Below are 26,953 nucleotides of genomic sequence, written 5' to 3'. Positions count from 1 at the left end.
AAACAAGAGGCCAACCCACATTGCCCATGCTACGTAAAAGCTCTGGCTGAAAATATCTCAAACTTTGTCAATGGTTAAAAAAAAACTCCTTTGATATCCATGGTGAGATGGCCATCTATTTTCTGTTTAAAAACATCCCAGAAAGGAATCAGTAAATGCTTTCTTACCTCTGCATCTAAATGTAATCACTTCTCCTTCTAATGCTTCTTGGCTTTGAGGCCGACACTCAAATTGCGGAGGGATTCTCTGAATCTTTATTTCTGCTGCACTCTTCTTTAACTCAACATGATTTTCCGATTCTTCAGGGGTCAGATTATCTGGCCTGGTAGACAAAGCAGCCTGGCAATCTGCTGCCAGTAATTGCTTTGTTTTTTCTCCATTAACTTCCAGTTCAGAGGAAGCTGCCTTCAATTCTGCCTTTGGTCTGGGCTGTATTTTCACAGAGCGAAGAGTTATGGTGCTTGATGTTTTCTGCAGAACCTGTTGGCCTTTCTTGTCTTCTTTAGGTGGCTCTCTGATGGGTTCCTTCACTTGTTGTAATTGAGTCTCTTTCGCTACTTTGGATGGAGCAAGGTGAATTTCTCTCTTCACCAATGGCCTTTCTTTGGATTCTAGCAAAAGCTCTGTCGTAGTTGATTTGAGGTCTTTAACTATCCCATTGCTAGTGGGTTTTCTGATCTCTGAGGTTTCAAAAGCTTTGGTAATAATGGTGGATTTTGTAGAGGCACTGGGATTTACTGATGTGCTAAAGGGAAAATATTTTCTTAAGCCAAGAGAACAATTTGTAAAAGTAAATGTATTTCTTAAAAACCACTTGCTTAATGTTTGAATGTTGATTTTAGGCAGATCATTTGATTTCTGTTCCATGACGTTGTTTCACATCAAATGTGTATAATATTTTATGTAAAAGGAACAGAACTGCATTTTGACATGCTACTTCTGTATAAACAAAACAATTGTGGATGAGGCAAGCCACTCTTTATAAGGCCAATGCATATATTATGAGGCAAACCAAGTAAAAATCCCACATTTATTTTTCAGTAACTTCAGTAAAAATAATTTCAATAAACAAGGCTTGAAACATTCAGTTCCAGCTAACTCACTGTGGGACAGCTCGCCATGGACAACTCACCATCCGGACAACTCACTGCAGGACAAGAGTTACACTAATATCAAAGAAATGGTAGAATAGAATCATTTAAGAAAGGATGAAAAAGGAGGGGCAGAATGAAATATGAGTGGAAAAAATTAAAATTAATTTTTATTTATTTAAATAATTAAATAGAATTGTTAAACTGTCCCACAGCAAGTTGGCCAGTGGCAAGTTGTCCAGCAGCAAGTTGGCCAATGGTGAGTTGGTTCTAATGAGTTGGCTGTGATAGGTTGTCCCATTCTGTTCTCAGAGAATCAAAAGCTGAAATGCTCTATTACATGACAACCATATGTCATGTTTGGCTATTGAAGATTCAAAGACATACATAATTGACAGCAGGTAAGCTGAAGGCTTAAACAATAATAATAACATAAAATGTGTTATCTATGTTGTTTTTAAAAGGTAAAACCCAAGATAACGGAGGAAGGGATGGAAAATACATACCAAAAAGGTTGAGAACATGCATCCCTTTTTAGAGAACCTGAAATGACAAAAGATTAAAAATGAAACCTAACATTTCAAGCTAAAGTATAAACTGCAGTTCGCTTTAAGATAGAACTATACTTCTTGATCCCTGGTCTCATGTTAACTTGTCCCTGAACATAGACATCTGCAGGGAAGAGAACACAGGTCAAATGACCTTGTTGGGCAAATGGCACAGCTTTAACAAGTACAAGTACAAAATAGCAGCATTTGTATGATGACAAAATCATATATACACAATCATTTTAGCACCATTACAATTTAAACCAGATGTAGTTTCCATCCACAAAAAGAGAAGACGAAAAGGATAAACTTAAGAAATATGGAAGATAAAAATATTTTTATTATTTCTCCTTTCCTTTCCTTTCTTCCCTTCCCTTTCCTCCCTTGTGAAATAATGAAAAAAAAAAAGAATATTGATTACTTTGAACTATGGAATATATTGTACTAATAACACCATGAGGTTCAGGTAGAACCTATCATTTGATCCTGAGTGAAATAAACACTGATGGCATTCTTGAGGCCAAGATCAGAAAGCAGAAGTTCATGTGATTTAGGTATTTGATGAGAGCAAATCAAGGCTAGAAAAAAATTATAATTGGCAAGGTTCAGGTGTACAGAAGAATGGGAAGATGATCAGTAAGGCAGATGAATGAGATCAGGGAACAGAATGAAATATCCTTGAAAAGTGTTACCATGATAAAAATGGCAGGAATTTCTTGGAAACAACACAATAGCCACTAATTAAATTTTTGGCATATAACTAACTAGAGAAGGAAATCAAGTGTCTCTGTAGATATATGTTCTTTTATTTGATGTGCTTTGGCGTTCTGCAATGCACTTTGCTTGGCTGCTGCCTTTCATCCTTAATCTTCTTGGCTAGGAATTACCTTCTGGTCAGATTTGAGAAGCTCAAACTCACATGAGATCATGATTCAAACCTTTTATGATTACAAAAAATGTACTGGTCTTTTTTATTCCTATCACAGATTGATCTACTCTTGCCTTTCTGCTTCTTTCTGTCCCAATCTTAATAATCAATGCTCAGTTAGTTTACAGTCTGTAAAAATTAGAAGGGAGTGAGATTTGCTCTCATTTTATATACTGATGGTGTTAATCTTGGTAGTTCCTTGATTAGGCTGTTGTTTATTATTAGCTTGTTTGTCTGATGATGTAGCACCAGGCACAGAAATCAATTATGAAGTTAATACGATGACATTGGGCCAGTCTTTTATGTAATCTTTTTTACATGGTTAGGGTGATGATTAAAGGGAAAACCATACTCTCTTATGACTCTTAACTCCTTTAAGTATGAGCTAGTTTACAGGAGCAGAATCAACAAAAAAATGACATCGTTATCATCATCCCCACCACCACCACCATTTTCACTCACAAGATGTCTTCTATTTTTTAAATATGACTAGGAGGAAGAGAAAGGAGCCTGGATGTCACTATAATCTGTTTCTAATAATTGGGAAAAAAATTAAACCTGATTTATAGGTTTGGACCATAATTTAGGAGTCACTCTGAAAAAACAGGAGGATGGAAAGAGTTTTGAAAAGTAAAAGAAGAACTGGCCCAACTCTTGGAAAACATTTAGTTGGCAAGTCTGCATTTTTTCCTTTTAATCTGTTTTGACCATACCTTGAACCATTAGTTCTGCAGTCACAGAAGCCTTCCCAGCATTATTCATCAAGGTACAAGTGTAAATTCCAGCATCAGCCAGCTGAACATTTTGGATTTCCAAAAACTGGATGCCTGCTTTCTCAAACATGTTAAAGTGATCATTTTTCTGCACCGGAATTTCATCCTGCATGCATCAAGAAATAAAATGACACGTCTAGATGTATGCATGAAAAGAGAAAAAATATATCATTTAATTTCATGTTTTATTATTTTCTTTATTTCACAATGCAGTGCTTTCCTTGCCATATTCATATAATATTAAAATGCTCCTCAAAAATAAACCACTCCACCAGAAACAAAGTAATTGACAACTAAAAAGACCAAAGAAGTATTTTTTTTTAAGTTTTTTTAGCATGTCGGAGTCCTGACATTAATACTCAAAATATGAGCATTATAGAGTTAGTTTCTTTAAACCAGGTCAGATATTTACCTTCTAAACACTGGATCAAAAGATATTTTTATTTGAAAAAGACATGTCTGAGCACAACATCCTTGAAGGTAACTTCTAAGTGTTTGCTTCTCTTAGCTCTTTCTGTTGGACTTATCAACATTAAAGCAGGCAGTGAAAAAATATATGATAAAGTGGGCCAAAACTGTAGTTATAATATACAGATGGAACAATGGAAAATATGTGGTTGAAAGGACTTAAATTTATATTATACTATAATCTTAAATATAATTTCTATAAAATGAGGTACCAGTGGTGCAATGGTGTATGTCAACAGAGAGGTTACTTAGAATATTTAAAGGCAATTCAAATTTATGTTGGAAATGTGAGCAACAAGAAGGGACATTTTACCATGTTTGGTAGACATATAAAAAAGCTAGAAAATTTAATACACTGGTTCAAAGGATTTTAAAGATTAATATACAATGGAAACCAGAGGTTTTTCTTGTAGGGTTGATGGACAAACAGTTGAAAAACTCATAGAACTTTGTTTTATACATAACTGTAGTGAGATGATTGTATACCCAAAGATGGGTAGATTCGGCACTACCCACAACAGGGAATGGCTGAAGATAATATAATTTTGCAGAGATGGCTAAATTGACTTTGAAAAGATAAAAAACAGTATCTATGTTTATTGCTGACTGAAAACCCCTTATGGACTTTTTGCATGAAACAGAATAAAATTAACTTATGGTTTATATTTTTGATGATGACAGAATATAGAAAGAAGAGAGCTAGCTATTAACCATTGAGTAAGAGGTAAAATTGTAATTGTACTTAAAACTCTTGTAAAGAAGATCAGAAGCTACTTTTACCTTTCTTGATCTGTTTCTTATTCTCTTCTTTTTCTCACTTTATATTAGTTTTTATCTTCTTAAAGTTATGTAATAAAACCGTGTATTTTACATACACACAAACAGGTCAGAATTGAAGGGCAATGAGTGGGTAGAATGGCCATGATCTATAAGAATTCCATCTTGCTAACAAGATGTTCCATCCTATATACTCTGTCAGTTTGGAGTGCATATGTTTAGATGGGTGGGATATGTATGGCTACTGTTAGCTACCATTCATCCTGCTACCTTTTCCTCTTCCCTAGATGGGTTACCCATTCTGATGTAATTAACCATGTTCAACTAGGATCTGGCCTATGATTGTAATATGGCACATGCTGGATTTCACTTTCTGTTCAGGTGGAACTTCATCATCGTGGACAAAGCAGATACTCAAGAGTTTTATCCATAATCCATAAAATTTTATCCATAAAATTCTGCAGGGGTAAAGGTCCCATACATGAACCCAGGTACCCAACAGATTTGAATTATTTATTGATTATGCTTCTGTATCATTATTTGCAATGCTGTTGATGGAAGTGAGCTGGTACTTGATGCTACCCTACTATTTCAAAGCATTTTCTTCCTTCTCATAGAGCCACATGGCATAGTAGGGAATGGACATTGATGAAGTGGATAAGACATCAGTTACAGCAGAGCACAGAAATTCTCAGGTGTAGTCAGATTAAGTGAGCAAAGCACATCTAAATAGTTCAATTGCAGTGGAGACAGAAATAGTACTTATTTCTTTAACTCCAAAGCATCTATATTGAACTTGCCAACACAGCTTTTCCTAACTGTATGACATTTCTTCTACCAAGAGAAAGCTCTGGGATAATTTATATTGTGATCAATCTACAGTATTCTTTGTGGTCAGGATAATTAAATCTGTCCACAATGTGACATTGGGGTAGATCAGAGAAATGAAACTTTGGTATGTGCTTCTCTCTCTCTCTCTCTCTCTCCCCCACTCTCTCTCCTCATTTGTATTGCTTCAAAATTATGACACACATTCTCAAAGGACTTGAATTTGACTCCCAACTCTCTTAGCATTCAGAAAATCTATAGAGACAGATTTCTTTTACTGGTATTTTCACTTGTAATTGATTCTGACAAGTATTCTTAATTTTAATAGGTTTAATTTTAGCTTCATGTTGCACAGAGACAAGAAATTATCTGATCATTTTATACCATCAGAAGTCAGAAGTATTACATACCACTAAAATTAGAACACTTTGAGATGGCAACGTTGACTTGTTGGGAAAAAGACATTCTTAATAACCAGAAACCCTATGTTTTGTGAAAATTGGGAAAAAATGAACATGTATTTTATAGTTTGATGCTTAAAAGGGATAGAATATGGAAAAAAAGGAAGCCATGATGAAACCGTGGAGAGAAAGAGGATAAAATATAAATGCATTTATAATTTAACAGATAACGGATAATCCAAGTTGGAAGGGACCTTAAAGGTCATCTAGTCCAACCCCCCGCCCAAGCGGGAGACCCTACACCATTTCTGACAAAATGGCAGTCCAATCTCTTCTTGAAAGTCTCAACTGATGGCGCTCCCACAACTTCCGAGGGTTTCTGTGAAGATCAGAAGCTACTCCTTTATATCTTTCTTTTTTCCTTTTATTTCTTTTCTATTTACTTATGAATTTTCTGTTACTTTATTTTTTCCTTATTATTTTTACTTTGCAAAAAACTTAAGTAAAAATTAGAAATTGAATAAAGTTAGAACATTCTTGTATGTATGAAAGTCTGTCTTTCAATGTTACTAAAAGGATACATTCTGATATGCCAAACCACAATTTTACTAGTGATGCAAATGGGGTCTAAAGGATCTATTTCCCCCCTAAATATAATACTAGACTAGGAAAAGGAAAAATGAACCAGGATTGAAGATCCTCTCAATATACAAGTATAATCAACTCTTCAGAAAATCTGAATAGTTGTGAAAATAACTATACCTTGAACCAGATGACCCGAGGCTGAGGTCGCCCTGTTATCTTACAGGAAAATTTACCACTCTGTCCTTCTCGTACAATAACCCGGTTGGGTTTTGTAGCAAACTTGGGCGGACATTCACCCCAGATGCTTGGCCGTTGTTCTATAGGTAGAACAGCAGACTGACCCCTGGAATGAAGTAATCAAATATTATTACTGAATCATGCTTCTTACTGAATTTCAGAATATTGCAGGCAACATATAATATGGTGCCACTCTAGAAATGAATTCCAAACATATTGTCCTGGAGTACATGTATCTTCAAGCATTAGAAAACAAAAGCTTGCTTTTTTCCAGTATTATGAGAAGGCACACATGCCCACATTTGAACAAATGGTAGATTTAGACTTGGCACGAGAATATACTTGGTCTCCATGAAAACTCTTGCACTTAAGAAGAACGGAAACTCTGTGCATTAGTGTGTGCATTATGGAAGTGCAAGTTCAATAGATATATAAGAATGATCTTTACAATACAATTCTCCTGAATTTAAATAACATTTTACTTACTGATTTCATGCAATATACACAGAAATGCACCTTCCCCCCCAAAAAACCCCACACTATTTGACAGATCTAACTGCAATGCAGCAAATAAGCTTTCTTCTTGGTCATTATTTCCTGAATTCTTGCCCATTCTCTTACCATCATCTGAGTCCAACTGAACTGTGTGAGTCTTTGGAAGAACTATGCAATGTTGTACAAGCATAAATCAGGTAACTTTCTCAAAGCTACCATTAGATTAAGATGAAAAATATCAGAGTTATCCCTCCATCCCCAGGATAAAATGTAGGAAAAATTTCCATTTGAAGGGCTTGGAAAAAATACCTAGCCCAGAAGCCTCTTTCTACCTGCAAAAGTAGTGATAGAAAGAAGCCATCGTGATCAAAAAGGAAAGAAAAACAGCCCCTCTATTGATAATATCCCACACTTGGCTTTGACTTTCACGGAATATTTTTCCAAGTAAATCAACTCGTATGATTCTGTAAAGCAGACTCTAATACATATGTTTTTGGAAGAATTGGAACTATTTACTGCAGATGATTTCTGGCAATTCATCTAAAAACAATGTATTTTGTTTCAGGTACATGCTGTAAAACTGTCATTATTTGGCTTGGTTAATTTGGGGAATAATTCCTGGCATATTTGTAAAGGTGCAGGGAGAAACCCTCTTGTTCTTGATGTTTCAGTCAACTGGTACATTTACTACCTTATGAGCACTCTTTTTAAATTTTAAGTACTAAAAGTTATTTAAAAAGTAATACTAAGAAGCTTGTAAGAATTTTGTGATTTGAGAATGAGCAGCTGGGGAACAACATTAGTTTTTATCCTTTCTCTATTTTTAAAGATGATGAACATGTTGCCATAAATATCTCAGAACGAGGCCTTTCAAAAAAAGATCAGAATGTGTCCCTTGCTATGTATGATGAATTAAATTAATTATATATTTTTGCAAATGTTCATCAAGCTCTGCTTGTATTTCAGAAATTCAAAGGTCAAATAACCAATACCAGTTCAGTGAGTTCATCATTTAAAACTGTGATAAAAAGCCATAAAATAAGGAACAGTAATAGAACATTCAATATACACTAAGCAATACCTATTTAGTCTTGTTCATACCAGTTCTTCACCAGTTCTGGTGGACCTGGATTTTTATAAATTTCCAAGCCAAAATACTGTTGGCTAAATTCCAAAAAATGTCAAGCACAGAAGGTTAGAATTAGGGTTACAGGAAGTCTGGTTCACTTTGATGGCAAATATCACCATCACACATAGTAGTGAATAATCAACAGTGATGAAAATGAAGCTGTGAGTTTCAAGCAAATTTAAAGTCATGGTTATGGCTCTGCACAAAATGCTTACCCATATGCAAACAAGTTTGCTCATCTTCTGCAATATATTACAATACTAAAAGAAACTTATGAGATTTCAGCTCAAAAAGTAAACACTATATTGTAAACAATGTAATATAGGGAAACTTAATATGTAAATTATAGTTAGGTGATAATTAATTAGCTAAATATATTAAAGGGCAAAGGAATTATAAAAGTTGGGCCACCAATGACTTCTCTCTATTTCTTGCTTTAAAAAACACCTAGCAGATAAATATTATAATCTGTACTTCCTAGTGAAATAATAGTTATACTAGAAAATACATGAAATACATGAAACCCAAAAAAAGCAAGTTTCTATTGGCCACACTAGAGATGCCTAGATTAGATCTAATAGCAAATTTAAAAAGAAATACATTTGTGGAATACATTACTTATAAATTTGGTTCAAAGTTCTGTCAGCTGAACAGAGTAAGTACAAAAGAGGCCAAATGGCTTACAATTCTTAACAATACTGAATACTGTAAAAAGTAAGGAAGATGAACTTGATAGAAATGTACAGGAACCATTACCTAGGGAAATTAAGCCAATTTTTTTTAAGTTGAGAGAAACAAGATTATTTGGAAGTGGCTCAGGCACAGGTCTCCCTAATTCACAAGAGTATAAGAAGTAGAAGAAACACCACACAACCAGATTTGCATCAGTAATATGAACTCCATTAGTTAGGCTAGACAGGAAAATATATTAACATTGTCATAAATAGTTCCATGAAATGTTTTGAATGCAGAATTATTATGACTAAAGCCAAACAGAAAATCTTGCCTTTTTTAGATATTTCAAAAGCTCTGCATGTTATGGAATAGATATCTGCTCTTAAGTATATAAATGCCACCCAAACTCTTACCCAGAACTTTTGGAACTGGAAGGCAAGTTATATTTCTTCAAAACTTTTCCTAAAAGAGAATAGAAAAATGGTCAGACATAAAAAAATACTTTATCAGGACCGCAAATCATTGGGATCCTTAATTGAATTTATGGATTTTTCTATCTCTATATCTCGCAACAACATATTTGTTCATGATATTTTTTTAAAAAAATACACCATTTGCTTCTCCATCTGTTCATTCTCCACCTGAAAAACACATCTAATCAAGCTTTACTTACTTGTACCCATATGAGGTACAGTAATTGCAGCACGCTAACAGCTATTTGCTGTGGAGTACTTTGAGAAGCAGCCCAAGCTACAGTCCTATACACCCAAATAAGAAACTTCTACTGAAAATATGGTTTATCTCCTTTGTCCACACATACAAATAGAACTGCTTAATTGTTTTTGCTATTTCAAAAACTGCTCATAGTCGTTCAGTGAGAAGTTTTTATTTAATTCCAAGTGACTAGCTTGAAGCCATATATTAATTCACCATATATTAATGCATCTATTACTTTAATATATCTAAGACATTTCTATAACACATTCCTATGCAGAAGTAATCCAGCCAAAACTTTAAATCAGGGTTGAAGGTATTATGTTGTGAGTCTGCAGCACCATCTACTGGATGTGAGCAAGTGAATTTTATGAACTTCAATGGATGGTACAGTTGGTTTCTGTAAAATATAGGGAACAGCATAAAATATTGAAAAACATTAATGCAATTTAATGCAAAATTTAGTAAATAGTCATTTATGCTGATCTCAACAGAAATCATGGTGGTTAAGTCTGACATCTGTACCAAAATGTCCTCAGATCAAATTCTCCCTATATCATGGGTTTCTTCTAGAGATGCTTATGCAAGCAGTAGGAGGATAACCGTGTTCTATCCTCAAAAGTAATTGTTATAAATTACCTAGGTTAACCTGCTTTGAAATACCAAAGTAGTCTTCCCACTTGGTATCCTGCAGATGAGAATTCTGTATAAAAATAGCTGTGCTGGATCAGGTTAAGGCAAAGCCTTAGGCACAGCTCAACTCAGCATTCTGTTCCCAGTCAAATGCCTTTGGGTGCAGGAGGCACTGAAACCTCTTTGGAGAGATACTTTTTCAAATCTTGGAGGGAAGATTGAGTATTTAGGGTAGATGGTATTCAGTTGATCCTCCATTAATTAATTCAGTTTCCTATTAAAGCCTCCAAGCTCTCAAAGACAATAGGTTAGATTAGGATGGGGTAATCTATAGCTCTCCAGATATTGAAAATCTACAGGTCCCAATAGCCCAGGTCACCACAGCCAATTGTGAAGAGACACAGTTTTCTCAAATCATAGGTTTATTGTTCCTGATTTATTCTCAGAGTGTTTCATGGCTAAAGGCCTTGTCCCTCAAAGTCTTTGCCGCAAGTACACATTTCAACTTGTGTATTTTCAATCGCTGTGTTCCTTTCTTCCACTGAGTTAGCCAAGGCATTAAAAAAAAAAAAAGGTAGCCAACTGGCATTCTATCCTCAATTTTCCACATTTGCTTTTTCAATCAGGAAAAAAATAAACAAAATTGGGATGGGGCAAGTCATTGCATAGAAAAAGAAAGAGCTTTCAGAATGGAAACTGTGCTAGACTGCTAATATTCTTACCTTCCACTGTCAATTCCACAGTCACCTGGCGAATCCCACCAGCATTTCTGGCCTGACATGTATACAGACCACCATCTTCCTCCTTCACCCCTTTAATCATCAAGCTGAAAATCCCTCGGATGCTGCAATCTGCTACACAGCGCTCTCCTGTGACAAGGTGCTCATTTCTGTACCACGTGATCTGAGGTTCAGGGTTGCCTCTCACCTAAAACAGTTCCATATAGAAGTAACCAGAGGAAAGAAATGGGGATTGAGGAAGGAAAAAAAAAACAGAAAATGATTTTACCTGGAACAAATGTAGAACACTTTGCAAGCCAGTGGAAAAAAAGTATTTTCTGAAGTATTGTCTGTTAAACACATACAAATCACCAAGCGCCAAAAGGCAAAAATTCGAACAGAAAGAAGAGAATCTACAGATGCATCATGCTGTTAAACTAGCAATGTTGATCCAAGAACTTCTTCTGCCTGTTGAGCTTTAAAAGCCAAAATTGAGAAATTTTGAGAAATAGTTTCAGATGATAAATCTATGACCCCATTTTTCAATCTGGTATGGCAGACATATAACAGTGTAAATTAAAACAACCATATGTAGGTTGAAAAATCACAGGATATAATTTCTTTTATCAGATGAATTCTCCTTGAAAAGTATTCAAAAACAGCATTGTTCAGACAATTCCATATAAACCAGCTGCAAAATAAAAAGCAAGCAACAGTAAGTGTGCAAAGTCTGGTCAACAACATTTTTCACAGATGAAAATCAGATCTCCCAGATAAATTTTGTAAATTTAACTATTCTTTTCTCTTTTGGATAGTAGAGAATAACGCAGAAGGCCAAAACATAGTAATTATCATCTGTGGAATATTTCATGCATTCACATTAATCTGAGCTTGAGGAAAAATTATATTTGAATCTGATTTTCAAACATTCATTCAAAGGATATGTATTTTCAACAAGGTAAACTGGGAAATAATTTATTTGATATTGAAAAAGAGCTGTTTCTATATAAACATATGCAAGTTAAGCACCAAGATTTACTGAATTATCTTCCTTGAATTTCGAGTTTGCAAATGATCATGTTCTCTTCTCATATAATTGCATCCAAGAAAAGTACAACAGCTATGAATATATTTAAGATTGTTCTCTAAGGACACATTCACACACACATAAAAGCATACTCAAGAAGCAACAGCTTTCAAGCATAATTACATTCTATCTGGTAAATTACAGCATTCAGGCCTTCTGTTTATAATCTGATCAGATGAAGAAAAAAATCCAGATACATTCTAAATCCACAACTAAGACTAAATTTTTAATCTAACTCTGAGACCAGCAGAAGATTTTTCAAGATGTATCTAAAATATAGTATACAGACCGTGAATTTCTGAAAGAAATTGAGTGCTATAGCTCATAAGCACATAATTAAGAGTACCAGGGTATTTGTTAGGCAGAAAGTCAGCCATATAAAGTCAAATCACTGTTGTTTTTCAAACGCTACAAATCTTTTAAATATCACTCCCAAAGAATAAAATTGCCCCACCAAAAAAGTACTGTGGTACATTAAACCTAAAATTGCAGAATATTCTTTATCATGCTAATAGTTTACTTTATAATCTAAATAACAAAACTTTTATTACAGAAGTCAGCAATTCATGATCATTAAGCAAATCTTTCAAAGTTAACATCATTCTCATGGATAATGAATAGCCCTAAAACATTCTCATGGATAATGAATAGCCCTAAAACATTCTCCTCCAACTTGGTGCTCTTGAGAAGACTGTAATTTTAGCAGGTTTAGAAACTACTAGGACAGGTTTAGTAGATTGTGATTTTCAATTCTTAGGATTTCTGCCTCAAGAATTCAAAGCAGAGCCAGTATTTTAAGTTTTAATTGCATTATTATTACAAACTTATTGTTCCTAAAATTTAACTGCAGAATTCACCTGGCAGCTACCAGAAGGGAAATTTAGAGACTTTTCTCTGAATAGGAATGGAATTCAATAAAATATTCTAATTATGAAGTAAAATGTACATTATTTAACTATAAATTCCAGATTTTAATCAAATTTCAGGAAGAACAAGTTATATACAATGACACACCATAGCTGCCACATGTTTGCCAAGAACAGAAAATGCTGACACGTCATAAAGAGATTGCCACCAATGTTTCGTCTAGAATCCCAGATAGCTTATTAACTAATAATAAAAAAATGAAATCAAATTCATTCTAAACTACTCATGCATTTCAAATAACCAAATGCAATTTTCAACTACAACACAAAGAAATCACATTTTGAAATTCCACATCTGGTGATGTTTAGGTTCTTATTCCATATGCAAACAGTACGAATAAGTAAGTTATTTTGGAATGATCCAAATAATCTATTATGCAAAGACAATATGCTTCATATTTAGACACCCCACCCGACAGTGATCAAAATAGCAAAAAAAAAAAAAAAAAAAGAGCCAACAATAAAAAATGCTTTCCAATTCTCAGTTGACTCTAACAATTTAACTAGAAACCTTATCTTATTAGTTACTTGCAGATCTTTTCAAACCAGAGTGGTATATAAGTCCAATCAATCAATAAACAAATTTCACTAATCAAATACTTGTATCCTTATCAACAGTATAATGTAGTAGCTAAAATGCTGGATAGAGAACAAGGAGTTACAAATTGAAGTTCCTACTTGACCAAAAAGCTCAGTGAGTGTATTTAGGCCAAACACACTTCACACTTCCGTCTTGATCTCACTCTAGTCTACCTTATAATATTGACTTGTCAGAATCAAATGAGGGGAGATCTTCTCTCATCTCTTTAATATGCTACTGAGTGCTCAAGAGAAAAAATATGATATAATGCAACAAATAAGTAAATTTCATGACACTTATCTTTAGAAATGGTGTGTTATCTATTTTTCATCCCACAATAAAAAAAAGGGGGGGCGGGACACTTTCAAGCTACAAAGATCTATTAACCAGATCAACTAAACAGAACATCTACAGCCATTTGAGGTAGTCCAAATAAGAAACCAAAACCATGAGTAATAAACTACTTTTTGTTATCAAACTGTAGGAATAGAATATTGCAAGTGTGAAAGCACATCTCTCCTGCCTTACCTTTACTTTCTAGGGAACTTCTGAGATGTTTTCTACACCTCCGTTCCTTCTGTGGTCTGAGATATATCTTATATGACTATTGCCCTGGCTGTGGCGGTCTTTCAAGGATATTCCCAAAGTCCATTACAATATCCATATTGGAGGAATCATGCTAGTAATTAAAAAGGAACGTGAAAGCCACAAAAAATTGAGAGACTATATTCTGCCATTATAGTTCTAATAGCCACAATTCTACCCCATCCCCTAGAGCAGGAGTCCCCAACCACCGGTCCGCAGACCAGTACCAGTCCGCGGAACAAGTCCTACCGGGCCGCTGGTTTGCTGGGCGCCGCCATCTTTTTTTGATGAAAAAATGCTTCCGGTGAGCTTTTCCGGGTAGAAAGCTCACCGGAAGCACTTTTTCATCAAAAAGATGGCGGCGCTCAGCTTTCGGTGAGCTTTTCCAGGTAGAAAGCCATTTCTACCCGGAAAAGCTCACGAGCGCATGACCGCCATCTTTTTGATGAAAAAGTGCTTCCGGTGAGGTCACCGGAAGCACTTTTTCATCAAAAAGATGGCGGCGCCCAGCTGATGCCGGTACCGGGCCACGGCATAAAAAAGGTTGGGGATCACTGCCCTAGAGTGATTAAAATATGATGTGTCTCTAGATAAAATGGTTTTCTAAGGACACTGCTATTTTTCTCCAGATAAATTTATACAATCATGTAATATCACTCTGAAGATCTCTTGGAATAACAAATGGTAGTTATCATGACTACTGTTAAAGTAGCAATCAGATTTCTTCCTGTACAATTGAGGTGCCCTCAAGTGAATATGTCCCTTCCACTACCTTCAAGTGGTACAGTGTAATTAGACTGTGTACCTGAATTTAGAAAATACTGAAATGTAAGTCAAGAGACTGAATTTTTTTTAAAGAACTTCAGATAACTTCAAAAGATAATATATAAAAATATGTTCAATAACTCTTTAAACATGGGCCTAACAAATCTCCATAGTTATGGATATTTTTCAAATTTGGTACCATCACCAAAACCCTCTGTCTTTTTTTTTTTTCTTGCATGGCTGATTTGTGAAACAGGATGGGAAGCAGTCTTCTGGTTGCAATCAATGCAGATAATCTTCAGTGCACGATCATAATTGAGCCCAAAATTTCTGTTGCTAAGCAAGACAGTTGTTAAGTGAGTTTTGTCCCATTTTGTGATCTTTCTTGCCACAGTTTTTAAGTGAATCATGGCAGTTGTTAACTAAATAACATGGTTGTTAAGTGAGTCTGGCTTCCCCATTGACTTTGCTTGTCAGAAGCTCACAAAAGATGATCACATGACCCCAGGACACTGTAATTATCATAAAGCACATGCCAGTTGCCAAGTGTTCAAATTTTGATCACGTGACCATGGGGATGCTACAATGGCTGTAAGTGTGAAAAACAGTCATAAGTCATTTTTCCGGTGCCGTTATAACTTTGAACATTCATTAAATGAACTGTTGTATTGTAATTGAGGAGTACCTGTACAGATTCAATGAATTTCATAAACATAACAATTATTCTGATGAAGATTGAGCACTAGAAAAACTCTATTAACATTCATTCTTCCTTTTCCTATGGCACTGAAGGCACTATGCCAATGATGGAGTACTTTCCGTTGTTGCTGGTGAATGTATTAAGCCCCTATACCAGGGGTGGGCAAACTACGGCCCGTGGGCCACATCCGGCCCGTTGGTCTTTTTAATCCGGCCCGCCGAAGATTGGGGTGCCCGTTGGGGCACCCAAGCGGGAGCCAGGAAACAACAGATCCGGGTCGGACGACGGCTTGGCGGCTGAGCGGGGCGGCCAACAGCAGAGGGGAACAGAGGACAGTCCACCTGCCATCCGAAGGGAGAGAGACTCGCCAGCTGCCCTTCGAGGAGCCGGTGCGCGCCCAAGGCAACGGGGGAACCCCGCTGGCAACCGCGGAGCAGCGGGCAGGCGCGGGTGACTACGGGTGGGGACAGACTGGCGGACGGAGGGGGCGGCAGGCTCGGGAGCCTCGCGGGGTCTGCCTGCCTTGCTGGCTGCCTGCCTCCCACGCTGGCAAAGGGAGAGTTTGGAGCGTCCGGGCACGGATGTGCGGCGCCTCTCCATCCCTGGAAAGCATCGAGCCCGGGGCGGCGGGCGGCAGGTTCAGCGCTTGCCGGGCGGATTTCTCCCGTATTCAGGACCGGTGCGGTGGTATCTGACGTCTGGGGCTCGCGTGTGTGTTTTGGGTCTCCCCCTTTTTGCAAGGGGGGGTGTATTACTCGGTTCTCCCAGGCTGACGACCGACCTCTTGCCTTTATTTATGCCAAAGGGAGTGTGGGGTTTGGGGGTGGGGAATGGTCTTGCCGTGGCTGGCTGGGGAGCGTGTTTGCAGGGCTGCTCGGGAGGAGATCTGGGGGTGCCCGCCTCCCCAAAGTACCCTAGTTATTTCTCGTGTACAGGTTTGTGTGTGTGTAGTGACAGCTCCGATGATGTCATATGCCGCTATGACCTCCGTTCTCCGCACGTTCGTTTTGTCCCTTCCATAAAGAATCTTTCGCTGTCAGTCCGGACCGTTGGAGAGAATTGCGCTCGGATTTCCACAATTCCCACCCTTCGTGGACTGGGCTCTGTTTCCAGCCACGAACAGTTTTGCGAGAGCGTTCGCTTGACCATGCCAACCATGAAAATGCGCGGGGTTTACGCCAGGGGTGCTTACTAGGGAGAAAGCCTCTCTTGATCGCTGTTCAAGGTAGGGTCTGACTGACTGACAGGGGGTGGATTTTGCGGTTTCTGCATTGACACCCCCCCCCCGAGCCTTTTCAAAGCATCTCAACTACAGTGCCCATGATCCCCAGCAAGAAGAGTTTGGGATAATGGGGTAAAGTTAGGCATGCTTGGAAAGTACCCCAGAGCAAAGGTCTGCTTGACATTCTTATAGGACCTATAAGAAAAAAGGACCTTTTTTCTGTTTATGTTTGATATGTACTGTTAACAAATGCAGTTTTTTATATGTATCGTATCTTGTGCTGACCCGGCCCGCCTGTCAAATTTTAAAAGTCAATGATGCCCCCGAGCCAAAAAGTTTGCCCACCCCTGCCCTATACTCTTTCATGACACAAACTTACGATTATCTGTTGTATTTTATCTGTATTCTAGACCATCTCAGATAATTCTGTGGTAATAAAATTCAGTTCTCCCACCCTTTGATTTCAATTCTTCCCGATAATAAGCAATGACATCTTTGCATTATTAAACAATGCAGTAATGGAGAGAGAAATGACAAATAGAGGTAGACAATAATTATTTTTGTAAAGCACATTTGGGAGTACAATACTAAAACAATTAAAGTAATAAAACATCATTATAGAAACTATAGTTTTTCCAAAACAAAAGCAAAACAAATACAAAAATTGTTAGTAAGGTTAAGCTGAGAATAACATCAATTTTTTATATATACTTGTAACAGAAAACTGTTCATGACTGATCTATAAGAGACAAGGTCTAGTAATTAAAAAAAATCAGGCAGCAGCTGCAAACCATACTCTTGATAATTATTTTGCTCTTTTTAATGTATCCTTGCAAAAATCCAGGAGGACTGTGGTATAGAAGTCGGTGTCATCATTTGTCATAACAACATATTAACTTTAATTCTTTCAGGAATTCAGGCATAAATGCACTTTAAATTGTTTCTGCTTAGATAAACTAGAGTTTTAACACTCCAAAAGTTTTACCTCCCATTTTTAATGAAAGAAAAATTACTACAAGATTCAAATAAATTACAATCAACATCACCGGCACCATACTAGAATGAAGTGGGATAAATTTTCAAGTAATAATCCAGAAATATATCTGCACTGTGATGTCTGGCCCACTAAAAAGCACACTACACATTCCTCAGAACTTCTTGATATGGTTTCTGCTTCTATATATTGTATTAAAAATCCTCTAAAATGTCTTATGGCTGCTAAAAATGTACTATGTCTCGATGCTATTTTTTATAATAACATACCACTACTGAAATGTAATCATTGATGTAATAGATTGGGATTCATTCTTTTAGTACTACTTGGTGACTAACTAAATGGTAATGACTAAGTGGACACTAACATTTTGTAGGTGAAATTGTACATAGATGTATAAGTAGGTACTTGAGAGATACATGTGACTTCCACCTACAATCATACATTTAACCTCCATGTATGTTTGAATTCAATGTTAAAATATAGCTGCTATAGCCGAGAACAACTACAACTCCTTGTATTCTGCCTCCACACCTACGTTTTCCAAAAACTTCACCACCCTCATTAGTGGGATTTTCCAAAGCAATGTTTGTTCTTTTATATGATGTACATATATGTATTATGCACACATGCACATCTCATGCTAATGAGCATTAATAAAATAGACTAGTATAATTCTGCAGGGAAGCACATGTGCAGCAATTATTTTAAAATGGGGAAAAACTGTAGTGTGAATTGTTAGATGTATTCATAGAACATTGTAGAATCTGTGACAATTCAGTTATGATCACTGAACAATTAGAGTCCAACTCTTATAGCAACTCACATTACAAAGACACAGGTTGTTTATCCATATTCTTGTGCATTATAACTCATTAAAAGTTTCCCTTTACTTGGTAAGAGTCAATTCTTACTTCAAATACATTTTCCCATTTAAAATGAAGAATTCATTTTTCACACTTCATGCAGAATCCTGGAACTGTTGCATTATTTTGCATTTAGCATTCTGTGCTATCAGACTGGTAAGCCTACTGAGAAAGGACTTGCAATGAAGGTGCTTTATGGCAACCATCTATCTGTTGCCTCATGACATTCATGATTTTGGGGAGGGGATGTGTGCCTTTGAATCAGTTTTTGACTCAAGGTGATTGCCTGGAGAAATCCTTGCAGTTTTCTTGGCAAAGTTCTTTGGAACTGATTTGCAAGATGACTTGTGGAAAATATGCAGTGCCTCAGAATGAATATAAAAATTGTGGAAAACAAATGAAACCTGTCTTGATGTTTTACGACATGTGGCTGAGATGGCATTTAAGCAAGGTCAATCACCTTGACTTACAATAAAAAAATGTCATACCTATGGTGTATACAGACACTGTTTCCTATGAGCAAAGTGAATATGCATAGGCACTTCACTTTTCATGTAACCACTATGAGATAAGAAGAACATATCTTGTCTTTTTCTTAAAGCACAGTGCCTGGTCCTTGTTAAATCCCTATCATGCTGTAGCCTATCACATTCCCCACTTTCTCTCCATTGTCATTCCCTTGGCAGAATAAGCATCAGCTTATAGATAGTCAGAGCTTTGCACAGAGACCTTTGGTCTCTGGGCAACAGTACAACTGAAATGCAAACACAATGTATTCAAAAAGAACATTCAGACTTCATGCAGGTCCCTGGAACTATTGTGTTATTTTGAATTTGGGATTCTGTGGTATCAGACTGGTATGCCTACTGAGAAATGACTTGCAAGAAAGGTGCTCTATGGCAACCACCTATCTGTTGTCTCATGACGTTTTTCCACATCATATTCATGACCTTTTTTGAGTGTGTGCCTTTGAGTCAATTTTTGACTCCTGGCAACTGCCTGGATAGTCCCTACAATTTTCTTGCCAATTTTCTTGGCCTTATCTATTTTCTAGAACTGAGAGAGATTGATTGCCAGGTCACCCAACTGGCTTTGTTTCTAAGGTAAAACTATAACTCACTGTTTCCTGGTTTCTAGCCAGGTGCCTTCATGACTACCCCAACATGGCTCTTGTGACCTACATTTTGAGAAATGCAGAGGTAGCCTGAAACAAATGTCTTTTGATGTTGCCCCAATAGGTGGATGGAGAAGGAGGCCTTGAAGTACAGGGGAAAAATGAAATACACCCTTTTCTTTACACTTTTTAAGAGTTTGCTGAATGGTGATGATATAGTTTTAATGACTCCGCTATCCTTGACCAAGCTAAATCCAAAAAATGCTAGGGAATGCCTAGTAATATACAGTATGTTACAATATATTTTCATAATACACCACTCAGTAACTTCTTGAGAGAGGTCAGCCATTTAAATTTGATAAATGAATAAAATATAACAAATAAAAGCTTGGCATTCAAACAAATCACCCATCAATAGATGCAGACATCACTGACTTCCGGTTTGTCGGCTTCGCGAGCGGCAGGGATTTGCGATCCTGCGCGATCCCTGCCGCGCTATCCGCTTTGATGCCTCTGATCTATTGATCTGGAGGCTAGGGCTGCCATGAAGAGGCAGCCCAAGATAGGAGGGATCCGGACAGGGGGTTGGGGTCTTCGCAGACCCCTTCCCCACCCGGCTTAACCCTCTTTCTCAAGGCGGTGGAGCGGCGGTCTGTAATGGCCGCCACAAAGAAGCTGACAGCTGGACAAGATCGTGCTGGAGGAAGAGAAAGTGCTGAAGCGAAAGTTTCTTGGCTGAACTGGACTATAAGATACAAGTAATACAAGTAATATCCTGAAAATTCGGATTTTTTGAAAGATACTTTGTTTCCAGAAGAGATTTACAAGCGGCGAGTGAAAGTGTTTTAAGAGAAAGTTTACTCTCCTTCCACATGGATTTAACAAATGGATATTGAAAATCCTGCTATTTTATAGAAGGTAAAAATTTAAAGCTTTCTGTTATAAGTGGGAAGGGAGAGGACAAAAAGAAAATTTTCATTAAGATTTTGCTGGAGGAGATGCCTGGAAGATTTTGAGATTGGAAGTTAATTGTAATGAGACTTTAAAATACAGATTGGGGTTTTTTTTCCCTTGCCAACTTATATTACCCCAGGAAGAAAAAGTGTGAAGAACTTTGTGTTCTGTTTGGACTGTTTGATGACTTTGGGATTTTGGAGAATTGTTTTAAGTTTTGAATTCTCTTGGTTGTTTTAAAAAGAAGAAGAAGATAAAAAAGAAGAAGAAAAGGTTTATAATGGCTTTATCTGTTGATGAACTGAGAGAGGATAAAAAAAGAAGGTAAAGACGGTGTGAGAGAAATTTTTTGCTTTTTAGAAATGGCACTTGCTACTTATCAACAAACATAGCAATTAATGGAGGATACAGAAGAAGAAGAAGAAGAAGAAGAAGAAGAAGAAGAAGAAGAAGAAGAAGAAGAAGAAGAAGAAGAAGAAGAAGAAGAAGAAGAAGAAGAAGAAAGAAGAAGAAGAAGAAGAAGAAGAAGCCATCTTTAATGAGTCTAAAAGGACATAAAACTTAAAAAAAACATCCAAGAAAGAGAAAAATAAGATGCATAATCAATATACTGTTAGAAAGCAAAAGAAAAGAGAAATGTAACAGAGGGGGGGAGCGAAGGGGGGTAAAAAGACCAGATGGGATAAGATAGGAAGGAAGAAGGGGGAAAAAAGCCAAAAAGGTATGAAATAAGGTGTGGAGAAGAAATCTTTTTTTATGGATAATGGGTAATGCATAACTTTGTTTCAAAATGTTTCTGCAAGGTACATGATAGTATTGTAGTATTTGTATGAGAATTAGAAAATTAGAATTTTATAAGGCTTAAGTAAAGATTAAAATATTAAAGGTTTAATAATGATAGATTTTAAGATTTAATAAAATATTAAAAGGAATGTCTAAAACATTTAGTTTAAGTATAGAGTTTAATTGACTATTGTGTGGATGTTCGTACGAACTTATTATTATGGTATTTGTTTTTGAAATAGATAATTGGAATGCTATGAGATTTAATGTTTATTTATATATTTAATTACTTTATGGATTTACTATTTTAGTAAGTAGAATGTACTAAGCAGAATTAGATAGGGAATTAGATGTTAATGTAGGGGAGCGATGGAAAGGCATCATACTTCGATTAGTGATTTCAGGAGAAATATTTTTGTTTTCTAATATGAATTAGATAAATGGATAATTGAAAAGAATGGACAAAAGATACAAATACAATGATTTAAATTAAGATGAAATAAATAAAATAGAATTAAGAAGAGTGGAAAGCGGGGAGAAGTTATAATAAAGATATAGAAGGGTAATAAGATAGGTAATGGTATATAAGTTGAACATGAATTTAATTGAAGTCCATACAAAGAGAGGTAATCCGTGGCCAAGCTACTTTTTAAAAAGAAGTTTTATGTTTTTGTGTTTTGTGTGTGTATGTCTGATTGAGATTTAATAAAACCTTGGGAGAAAGTGAGAGGAATATTTGTAAACAAGGCAGAGGGAAATATGAATATGATGAGTATAAAATGGATAAATATAGAAGAAATGTAATTGAATAAGAGTAAAGAGAAATAATGAGAAATTTGCTAAAAAAATATTTAAGTGGAAATGGGATATATTAGAATTGTATTGTATAAAACAATGTTTTATTTGCCTTGTAAAATTTATAATGGAAAGAGGTTCAATGTCTTTAATGTTTAATGATGCTTTGTTTGTCTGTAAAATTAATAAAATTTGTTTTAAAAAAAAAATAGATGCAGACATCACTCACATTGACACAGATAACCATGGAGGGATTAACTTCAAGGAAACAATCAAGCAGAAAACAATAATCAAGAAACTACTAAGGAGGAAAACACATCCCTATCAACAGTAGCCAGGGTAAGTTACTGTATACAACCCAGGAGCAAACCCCACACTATTAATTATGTATTAATGATGTTACCTAGTAAGGTTATAAAATATCTGCAGGCAAACAACCAAGCTCAGAGAGCACCAAGTTCAACCCTGAGATAATATATTCTATTCTATTGGACAGTATTAAATAACTTTTTGTGTGTGTGCCTTCAAGTTCCTTTTTTGAGTACCAGTCACTGCCTGGACTATTCTTTATAATTTTGGGGAGCAGTGTTTTCAATAGTTGTTTGCCATTGTCCTTCCTAGGGATGAAAGAGATCGATTGACCTAAGGTGACTGGCTTCATGCCTAAGGCAGAACCAGAACTCACCATTTCCCAGTTTCTAGCCAGATGCCTTAACCAGTGCATCCAATCTGGCTCTCTAAAGAACTATCACACACTCCTCCAAAAAACCTTATATAGAATGGCACTAGGAATGAAAGGCAAGTCCCAATTCTAGAAACTTAATCATCTCTGCATATAGAAATTAAATATTTAACATCACTGAGCACACTCTCTTAATCAAGATTCTTTATCCTTTGGCACATTCCCTGCCTCACTTTTCAGACTAGCCTCTTTAGTTTCTTTGGGAATGGGGAACACATATATCCTAACAATCCATCCCTCAACCTAGACTACGTATAAGCTCCAAATCTGCTACACTGTTTTTTCTTGCTTTCCTTCATTTTCCAAAAATGTAGAAAAAGCAATCTTAATTTCTGCTAACACACGTTTTAGAAAAGTTCAAAGAAGAATTCAGTTTCAATTCACAGCAAATCTGTTCTTTTGAAATAAACAATTTAAACATAATATCCTTATTGGAGTTTTGATGAGCCAACATGAAACTTCTAACAAGTACATATCTAACCGAAAACCAGAAATACCATTCTCTCACTATGCCAGAGCTAAGCTCTGCAAAGCTTATGGTTAGCTTTGCAAGGCTGAAATTATTACAATTGTATTCAAAAGGCAGAAAGGTTTTAAATGGAAATGGTAGCTGAACACATCTGAAAGATATACTAGAAGTTTCTTTTTTGGACTGCAGCTTACCAGGGATACAGTTTGTGGTCTTTTTTAAACTTGCCACTTGCAAAATAATCATAGCTGTTTAGCAAGCATGATTGCCATGAGTGTTCTGGAATTAGAATCAATAGGATTTACTGAGCCATTTATTTATAGTTACCCAGTATCAAAACTTTCAGAGCAACTCATATAGAATAAAACAAGGAATTGTGCTCCTGAAAAGTTCACTTGAATGAAAGACAGTAGGTTGACTATTACAGATTGTCAACTAAAAATTTAAAAAGTCAAATCAGTACCTATTTAACTAGTGGGACCTGAAGAGGAGAAAAGATGTATTTATTGCTATAAATTTTATAGATATAGGTATAGGTATAGATAGATAGTTACAGATAGATAGTTTGGATCAGACAATCACTGCTGCCATCTTTTTTTGATCGTCCCCTTGCAGACACTGTTAATTATAAGCAATACTATAAACATGTCGAAGAGACATGATCTCTAGCCAGGCTGAAAAATATGCCACCAAACAGGCTTGTGTGGCTTGCCAACGAGTTGGTTTTGTTTTTATTTTTTAAATAAACCACTGACTATGAATGTCACCACTAGGAGAAATAATCTGTTGTCTCCAACTAGATTTTTGCAGACTATGACCCTAAAAACATACTGTCAAGCAGCTCCAAAACCTCTATTGACACGGATAGCTAGGCAGTGCTAACTGCTTTTCCAAAATATAGGTAGTCCTCAACTTATGGCCACAATTGAGCCCAAATTTTATGTTGTTAAGGGAAAAATTTGTTAAGTGACTTTTGCCCCATTTTGTGACTTTTCTCATCACATTTGTTAAGTGAATCACTGTGGTTCCTAACAAAGCTGTTAAGTGAACCCGGTTTCCCCATTGCTTTTGCTTGTCAGAAGGTCACAAAAGGGGATCACATGACTTTGCACACTGCAACCATCATAAATATGAGTCAGTAGTCAAGCATCTGAATGTAAATTTCATGACCATGGGGATGCTGCAATGGTCATATATGTGAAAAATGGCCATAAGTCACTTTTTTCAGTGCTGTTGTAATTTTGAATTCTCAATGAACTGTTGTAAGTCAAGGACTACCTGTAGAAACAGAAAAGGTTCACAAATACCTTAATGACTCTGATGCTACACTGGAAAAAAACCTATACTTCAAAGTATGGAACAGAAAGGGTGAAAACCTACCATATATGCATTGTCTTCCTACCTCATACAGAGAGGCTATTGGCAGGTTCTGGAAAAGTCAAATATAATATGCAGCCTCAATATAAATTAAAATTAATAGCAAGTTTGAGGTTTTCCATTTCCTGGTAGACATGAAAATAATGCTTGTGTGTAAAGCTGGCTTTGTTTAGCCTGGCATCAGATTTATAGAATCAAGGCCATCACCCATGCCAGAAAGACAAAGGTAAATGATGAAAATGGCATGTTTCCAAGCAAAGTGCCTCAATGTAATGTAATGCATGATACCATTTCATACTTCCATTCTAAATGATAAAAAGTAAACTTCAGCTGATCTAAAAAAAATTCCAAAGTGCTTTCATTGGAGCAGAATGATTTTATTTCTCAAACATCAGGAATACATTTATTTTGTATTCCATAGTTAGCCTGAACTATACAGAGAAGAGAATGCAATTGATCAGTTTTATGAGCAGGTCTCTTCATATTGATCCTTGTCAAAACAAAGTAAAGGGCTCAATAAAATTCTAGCTAACAGGCAACCATAGGAAACATGCTTAATTTTGCTCAAATGAAACATAATATCAACCCAAGGAAGCACAAATCAATGAATTATGTTGTGTGCTGTTAAAAAAAATAATGGAGAACCTTTGGGGCTTGGCATGTCAAGAATTCCGAAAATGCCTAACTTTACTCTGCTGGTGTGTTATTCCCCCCTCACCTGAACAAAAGAGAAACAATTCTCTGTCCCACACACCCCATTCCATCTAGGACATCTGAGTAGCAGCACTCAGTGGCAGCCCGAGACTGGGCCTGAAATAGAGGCCGGACCTCGACTTTGATTCTAACATCACCGCTGGCACTCAAAAGGGTTGCCTTGCAGTCCCAGGATCTGCCACACACTGCTTATGTCCCCACACTGCTTATGTTCAGATGCTTATGCTCTCTTTCTGTTGATAGGCCTCTGCAGCCTAATCAATGTTGCTCCAAGTCGCATGTGGCCTTCATTCTTGAAGTGGCTTTGGAGAATGCTCTTCCATGACCTCTGCAACCTCTGAAAAACACACAAAAGTACGCCCCATTCTTGCATTATTTTCAGAGGCTCCAGAAGCCGTATGAAAGCACACCCCGTTCTTCTGCAACCTCCACACACGCACCCCAAATCATGCAAGAATGGGGCATGTTTTTGAGAATAGTTGCTATTGGGTATTGTGAATGTTGGAGTGTTACCCAAAATATTGTGACCAACAAGGTTTTGAAATAATGTATTCAGACTCCAAAATGGATAATCACTAGTATCCAAATAGAAAAAGAAAAATAACTGAGAATAATTAGATACTGCAATTTCAGTATCAACAGTCTACTCTCTTAAAAAACCCCAAACACCATATGTGGAAACATTACTATCAAGGGAGACCTGCTGTTTGCTTTCTTTTTTCATAACATTGCTAAAGTATTTTAATTGGGAAGAAACAGGAATGAATCAATATTTTTAATACACAGAAACTAAAAGTGTCAAATAGTCGATCTCAACAGGGGCTGGACCTTTGAATACTATAAAATACCAGACAACTGGATTAAACTGCCTTTGATCTATTTCTTCATCATCTTTGCAATTTTAACTCATAATTGTAAGCAGACTTTTATTACTATAGTTTACTATAGAATACCAAGGATAAAGCATTAATTAATGCTTTTTGCTGGTATTTGCTGCACTCAGAAGTTACAGGAGTTTATAGGAAAAATAAAAAAGAAGGAAAATGCCATTCCCTTTCTGCTTTTTGGAAAAACAAACGACACCCTAAATCTGGTGTCTGATGATCAGTCTGGAGAAGATTAAGTTTTCAAGACATGTACCAGATTATAAACACAAAACGTAAATTGGCCTCCCAAAATAATTGTTTAAAATAGTGTTTAGAATCTTATTATGAACATATTACAGTAAACACAGATGAATGTTAGATGTAAAGAAAAAGGATTAGGCCTCAATAGAAAA

General features: G+C 36.3%; 1 protein-coding gene across 6 annotated transcripts in view; it reads right to left on the bottom strand.

The window, feature by feature from the left end:
- The window catches only part of MYLK (myosin light chain kinase), a 197,074-nt gene that overhangs the window by 116,925 nt on the left and 53,196 nt on the right, over positions 1-26,953 (bottom strand). For all 6 annotated transcript variants that reach the window (XM_087950208.1, XM_087950207.1, XM_087950213.1 and 3 more), the window contains exons 3-8: positions 11,005-11,209; positions 9,349-9,397; positions 6,577-6,742; positions 3,281-3,446; positions 1,598-1,634; positions 168-745 (exon numbers count right to left, since the gene is read on the bottom strand). In XM_087950208.1, coding sequence (XP_087806334.1) covers positions 168-745; positions 1,598-1,634; positions 3,281-3,446; positions 6,577-6,742; positions 9,349-9,397; positions 11,005-11,209 — 1,201 coding nt within the window. The remainder of the gene's footprint in view (positions 1-167; positions 746-1,597; positions 1,635-3,280; positions 3,447-6,576; positions 6,743-9,348; positions 9,398-11,004; positions 11,210-26,953) is intronic.

Source organism: Notechis scutatus, chromosome 1 (genome assembly GCF_049901735.1).
Source record: "Notechis scutatus isolate UNSWTSFEM ecotype Mainland chromosome 1, rNotScu1.2, whole genome shotgun sequence".
NCBI lineage: Eukaryota > Metazoa > Chordata > Lepidosauria > Squamata > Elapidae > Notechis > Notechis scutatus.
The sequence above is the reverse complement of the archived record's forward strand: the minus strand, read 5'-3'. Positions and strand labels throughout refer to the sequence as shown.